The sequence below is a fragment of the Pteropus alecto genome, unplaced genomic scaffold (assembly GCF_000325575.1).
Source record: "Pteropus alecto unplaced genomic scaffold, ASM32557v1 scaffold109, whole genome shotgun sequence".
Lineage (NCBI taxonomy): Eukaryota > Metazoa > Chordata > Mammalia > Chiroptera > Pteropodidae > Pteropus > Pteropus alecto.
This window is the reverse complement of record NW_006494608.1, coordinates 8,329,355-8,336,157: the sequence shown is the minus strand read 5'-3', so window position 1 is coordinate 8,336,157 and position 6,803 is coordinate 8,329,355. Positions and strand designations below refer to the sequence as shown.

The 6,803-nt window shown below is 44.7% G+C and overlaps 1 protein-coding gene across 9 annotated transcripts in view; it reads right to left on the bottom strand.

The window, feature by feature from the left end:
- ATXN7L1 (ataxin 7 like 1) overlaps nt 1-6,803 on the bottom strand; it is a 212,645-nt gene that overhangs the window by 20,298 nt on the left and 185,544 nt on the right. For all 9 annotated transcript variants that reach the window (XM_025041921.1, XM_006925372.3, XM_025041920.1 and 6 more), the window contains 2 exons: nt 5,699-5,781; nt 4,386-4,642 (listed from right to left, as the gene is read on the bottom strand). In XM_025041921.1, the coding sequence (XP_024897689.1) occupies nt 4,386-4,642; nt 5,699-5,781 (340 nt within the window). The remainder of the gene's footprint in view (nt 1-4,385; nt 4,643-5,698; nt 5,782-6,803) is intronic.

The window sequence follows — 6,803 nt, the reverse complement described above, 5'->3', positions numbered from 1 at the left end:
GACCTACGTCAAAAGTAATCCCTGTGAAATTTCAGAATCCCAGTCTTCTGAGATAAAAACTGGTCATTGCAAAGAAACTGGAATCAGAATGACATTAAGCTTATCAATAAAAACCTTTGATAATAAAAGTCAGTGAAAAAATGTCTCCAAATTCTGTAGGAAAATGATTTTCAATCTAGTTATATACTCAGACTATCAATTAAGTGTGAGGGTAGAATAAAAACATTTTCAAGTGTGTAAGGATTCTAAAAATTGACCTCCCATGCATCTTTCCACAGGAAGCTAGTGGAGGAGATATTCCATCAAAACAAAGGAACAAACCCAGAGAAAGGAAGGCAATGGGATCCAAGAAACAGGTGCTCTAAGACAGAGAGGCTAAAGAGAGTTCCAGGATAGCAGGGACTACCAATTTTCATTCTAAGTCTTTTGGAACTATTTGCCTATATTACTTTGGTTAAAAAATAAAGTTTAATTAAGAAGAAAAAACATGGTTGAAACACTCAATAGTAAGTTCCAGTTGCCAGATAAAAAAGAGAGGAGATGAAGGGAGGAGAATCCTGGAGAATAGAGATGAGCATGGAAACTGTACTCTAGAGCAGAACTAGATCTGAGAGCAAAGGCAGAAACATGAATGAATGGTGGTGTGCAGATATGTACACATGCACACCAAGGAGAAGGAGCTCTGAATCTTTTCTTTTGTGAGATTGTTTCACTCAGGATGTATGCATCCTTCGGAGATGATGGTGTGGTAGATGGTTTCAGGACTTTCCAGCTCTGATCACTGCACTCCAAGGTGCAATCTGGAGGGAAGGAGTTTGTTGGTACCAGCCTGTGTCTCAGAAAAGACAAGGCCTGGTGAGGAGTGACAGCGAATGGGGTAACTAGTCATTCGAAAGTGTTGACAAAGTCACTCAAGTTTAAGCTTCCACCCACCTCTCCTCCCTCAGCACTACAACATCCTTCCTCTCTCTACTTGCCAGTTTGACCTAAAGACAACGTATGCGAGGATGGTCCCTGTTCAATTCCACTCCGGGAAACTTGGAGAAAGTTCCCACCCCTACCACTTTGAGGAAGTGTGAGCATCAGTCTGTCTGAGTGCTTTGAGGAAGAGAGTGTAAGGCAATTGATCTTAATTGAGTCCTTACTATGTGCTAGGCATGTCATGTATATTTTCTAATCCAAGTTACCCACTGCCTTAGGTGCATTTAACTACATTTCTCTACATATTATCTACATTTCTCAGATGAGGAAATTGGTTGCAAAGCTAATAAGAGATTGAAATGAGACTGCACTGTGCTTGACTTCAAAGCTCCCATATTGGGAAATGAATGTAGAAAAAGCACAGGGACAAACATAAGTCAGGGAAAGAAATGGCTTATGGTTTGGTAATAACAGTATCCTAATTACTTATGACTGAAGTTGTTTTCGCTCCAGACTCATCTGCTCCTTTTCAGGTACCTAAGACCTTCTGCCTCTCTCCCTGCTGCCCTTGTCTGTCTAAAATTCAATGGATTTTGCCATTTTAAGAATAGATGTGTGAGCATCCTCAAGACAGAGGGGGATGTGTCCAGATTTTGTCAGCACTGGCTTCTACAGCTGACTGTTCTGTCCCTCCCAGGGGCCAGAGCCTGGCTTGTCAGAGCCTAGTTCAATCTTCTGCCCTCCTTCCCTGTTGTCAATAGAGTTCCTGATGGGTGTGGCCGAACTGGTCATTCATAGCCCTTGGGCTCTTTGGGTCGAGTAATTTGCTCCCTTAGAGTTGGGGCGAAGAAACAGAGCATATGGGTATGTTATTCAAGAGACCCCAAGTTGGGGAACAGAGGCCAAAAGGACAGGTGGAAAACAGGTGCCACCAAAGACTGTATTTACTCACATTGCTTTCCCATTGGATACCACTACCATTTACTAACAGCCACCATAATTCAGTATTTATTATGAGCTTGGTACTTTATCTCACTTAATTCTTCTTAGCTCCATTTTACAGATGAGCAAGTCGAGGCTAGAGAGACTAAGAAACATGACTAAGCTCACCTAGTTAGTAAGCATGAAGTTGAGATATGCACTTCTAATCCTGTTCTGACCCCTGTTTTATCTATCTTTAACTTTTCCAGTTCTAGACCTGAGTTCCTTTTTAGAAACCCCCAACAAAAATGGGTTGCAATTTGAGAATATGAAAGTGAAATATTTTTCAAGATTACCAAAATAATACATAAGAAATAAATTCTCACACGTTAGCATTTCCAACAAAAGGAATTTCACAATTGGGAAGGGATTACAATAATTCTATTCATGTGTGATAATTTTTTGCCAATTATAGATAATTAGTATAATTGAAATATCTATTATGTGTATCATTAATATGAGTAAAATTTTTTTTAAAGTTTTATGTGATTATAACATGAAACACTGATCAATCTCTGACTGCATGGGGCTCATCTTAACCTAAAACAAATGAAAGAGGATGTTATTCCCCACTAACACTGGACCACAGTCTACCCCTGAGTTTTCCAGTGCTCATATCTACTTTGAAAAGCGTCCTCAAAAATTATTGTTACCAACACTTGTAACGCTCTCTTTTGCCTCTCCCTTTTTTCCGAGACATCCCTTTGGCTGATTAACCTCACTCTTTCTTCAGCTTCTGTAAGAGAACACGAACACCTGGTATTTCTCTATCCATAGACATTCCCCTGAAAATTAAACCAAAAAGGAACAGAAAGAAGAAGCTATTAAGCCTCCACTGCCTGTTTTATTTTTTAAAGGCTGCCCCTAGCTTCTGTGAAGTTAGGTACTACCAGCTTGGGTGAGAAGTTCCTTCATTAGTCAAAATTGAAAGAAATGTATAAAAGAGGGTTTTTAAACTGGGTCCCCTGGAGTCCTTGGGGGCATACAAGATGATCTCTCAGAGGACCTAAGAGATATGGGCTCTGGGTACAGGTAGTTCTGCTTTTATATTGGGTACCCTGTTAGGTTTTGTGGGGATGAAAATGTGCTACAACAAAAAGTTTGAAAGCCACTGTATACTATATCAAAGCCCTTCCCAGAACTTTGGAATAGAACCGTCTTCCTAACTCTAAAGCAAGGGTACTAGCCCTCACCAGCAACCGACATTCCAGTGAGAAGTAATTAGAAAATGACCTTGCAAAATGAGGGGGCAAGGAAAGTGGCATGTAAATGGATGACAACAACAGGACAATGATTATGATAATGGAAATGTGTGCGGGCTGTGATTCCATCTGACTGCGTCCTCCTGAATGCCTAAAGCTGAGGTCGGCCATTGCTACGGAGGGACTCTGGCTGTCAAACCGGGTCAGGCTTGTACCAAAGTGAAAGGTATGAGAATCTGGTAGATCAGTAGCAACTGTCATTAAATACTTGCTTTTTCTTCAAAAATCAACGCTTTCCCCTTCTTTCATAACTTAATGCCTACTTGCTGACTAGACCCTTTGAGATTCACACTGTGTGCATTAAAAATCATCAGCTAATACTACAATCTGTACTTCTCATATTGTATTATTAATGTTTCCTTTTCACGACATTATGGATATTGGAGTCTTATCTCATCTTCTAAACTCTTAAAAACAAGGCTCTAGTTTCATTCATCTCTGTACCCCTGCCTGCGAGTAGCTAACATAGTACCTTGCTTACGAAGAAAGCACTCAATAAATATTTTTGAATGAAGGGTTTCCTGCCCTATCACCGAGAAATTAGTCTGCTGCTCAATATGGCACTCCACTGCCCATCAAAACAGACACGCGTGAATTTAAAATACTCTTAATTCAAATGAGTTTAATTTTCTTTTCTGTTCTTTCCTTCTGTCCAGAACAACCAAATAAAACCTCAGACAGGTGGGCTCAGCTTTCTGGGTGTGCAGGAAAATATAAGCCTCTGTTATGCTAATTTTCCCTTCACTTAGGTCATCAAAGAAGAGTTGTAGAAAAAATTCAAACTGTTGTGACAAATGGGCTCTTAAGTGAGCTGACTACCCTATCTGCCCAGGTATTCCTCACTCTCTGCTCCAGGAATCTTCAACTAATCTAAAAACTCAGGCAGCCAGGAAGTCGCCCGGTGGCTGATGTGTCATCCTTCCAGGTATTTCTTTCTAGCTTACTCTTGTTCTGATATAGGTTTGCTATGAAGGATGATGACGACAACAATGACGGCAATAGAGACAATAATGATGACGGCAGTAAAATCCACTGAATACTATCCGGCAGGCACTGGGATGAACCCCTTAATGCCCATTATCTCGTTTAAACCGCGCAACTGCCTTACGAGGCAGGACTATTACCACTTCCATTTAACACGTGATCAGACCACTCATGACCCAGCAAGGCAGAGTCCCTCGACCAAGGACTCTGGGCTTCTATCGCCACGGTGGGACTTACCTAGGAAGCACTGAGTTAGGTGGCCTGGATTTTGCAGGGGATGCGACTTTAGGTTCCAGCCCAGAGCTCCCTGAAGATCCTGGCAGAGAGTCCTGCACCAACCCCGACTGGTTCGGAAGTACTTCCCTTGCCGAAGTCAGGAGATGCTCTTTATCTTTAACTTCTTTTTCCCGGGACTTGGCTTTGTGTTCCGCCAGGAGGAGGTCAAATTGCTTTTTCCTACCCGGGACTGCCCTTCGATGGCTCAGCGAATGTGTCTAAGGAGAAGAGAGATGAAAAGCACAGCCTCTTTGATCAGCACATAAACCTGCTTCCCCAGGCCCTCCATCTCAGAAACAGCAATTCATGAGAATTTAGAGGTGCTTGAAAAGTGAACTTCAAGGCAACGGCTCCTGTCCTGTGGCTGGGAAGAGGCAGAGACCACACAAATGCAACCATGCCCTACTCTCTTGGCGTTAAGAAGCCAAAGCTGCCTCCAAAAAGGGCATAAGATGATGAGCTTCAGTGCAGAACCCAGGAAAACCTCTCTGAGGAAAGGCCACCGTGAAGGAGTGCTAGAGTTAATCCAGGTGCAGGTGGTAGGTTCACTTTGGCCCAGACACACGGAGCCACCAAGCAGAGAGGGCCACCGCCTCGATCCCAAGAAGCACTAGCAGTTCAGTATGAAATATGTGGCTGGGGGCTACCCAGTGGCGGCAGCCTGGGGTCAGCTGTCCGCCTGGCCACCCCGGCGTGGCCGGATCAGGGGCGCGGCAGACCGTCCTCCCGTCCAGGGCTGCCGTTCAGGGCGCTGCTGCCGCCGCCGCCGCTCCTGCATACATTAAAACGTAGCAGGGTTTAGAACCGCCTGTGAGTGCCTATAAATACAATTTACTGTCTGGCCTCACAAGTAACAGGGGAAGGGGGTCAGCTGTCCGCCTGGCCACCCCGGCGTGGCCGGATCAGGGGCGCGGCAGACCGTCCTCCCGTCCAGGGCTGCCGTTCAGGGCGCTGCTGCCGCCGCCGCCGCTCCTGCATACATTAAAACGTAGCAGGGTTTAGAACCGCCTGTGAGTGCCTATAAATACAATTTACTGTCTGGCCTCACAAGTAACAGGGGAAGCCTTTTTTTTTTTTTTTTTCTTCTTAAAAAGCCAGCCAGCTTGAGGCAGGCACTCTGCTACCATGGAAGAGAAGAAAGCATTTCCCTTACAAAGAACAGCTGGGGGTCATGTCGAGGTTCCACACCCTGCCGTGTGCAGAGAGTGGCATGCAAACATTTTGACAAAGGCCCCAGCGAGAGCAGGAAGTATTTTTTATGGAAAGAGAAATACCTTGCAGGTGAGGGATCTTGTGCAAGGTTTCTTTGTCTCGGGATCCAATACTCCACAGTGTTTATTTGGGTCAAATTCTCTCTCTGGTTTAAGAAACAAACAAAAAATATAAGAAAAAAGGAGACTAAATAGGATTTGGCATTAAGACTACATTAAAAAAAAACGCACATTTGCACCAACAAGTGAGACATTGTCAGGCAATCTGTTTTTTTTTTTTTCTCTTTTTCTTTTTCCAACCAACTGCTAAAATGCTTCGAGAACCACTCAGGGGAAAATTGTGCACCCTCTGAACCAGAGTTCCAAAGTCCAGCTTCGGTAAGGATGCGGAATGTAGCGCAGGGCGCGGGGAGTGGGGTGGGGCGCGGTGCGCACTGGGAGGGAAGCACCATGCTGCTCTCACACTTTATTTCACTTGAAATGGTTTTTCAGATACTTGGCCCTTTGGGCATAGTTGGCTGCGGACCAGGGAGAGCCACCTGAGGCCCAAGGGTCACTTTTTCTTGGGTGGCTTCAAGAGTATACACCCTCCCCCACCCCCATCCTGCCTTCCTGTTCATTTTAGCCATTTAAGTAGGAGACTATTCCTTGACATGTCAGTGTGACCTGCTTCTCTCCTGCTTTGCAAAGTGCTCAGCACAAGGCTTTCCAGACAGCTTAGTTGACCAGAAAATTTGTTTACCTGATTCAGGAACGTTTTGGTAGTGTCATAGGCAGGGGCAGGGATAAGTCTGAGTATGTGCCTTACGTGGGTCTAAACTTGAAGGTGCAGAGGGCGGAGCCTGCTAGTCTCACCGCTTTGGCCCGCTCTGCCCCAGTACAGGGCCTGTTACTCCAAGTGAGAATGAGCCAGGGCAAGCTAAACCCTTGAGATGGCTGCAGAGAGGCCAGGCTTTCCCCAGTGTGTGCCTTCCCACTGGACTGTTGAGTTTACTTGTAAGGAACTTGTTCTCTTTGGGCCCATTTTGGATCCTTCGTCCCCCCTGGATTACAAAAATGTTCTCCTCCTTCAGAAAATGAGGGGCTGTGAAGCAAATCTCTTAAGGACCCTTTAGGCTTTAAAGTTCCACCCCTCAGATGGCCTGTGCTGTTTCTGAAAGGCACCCCA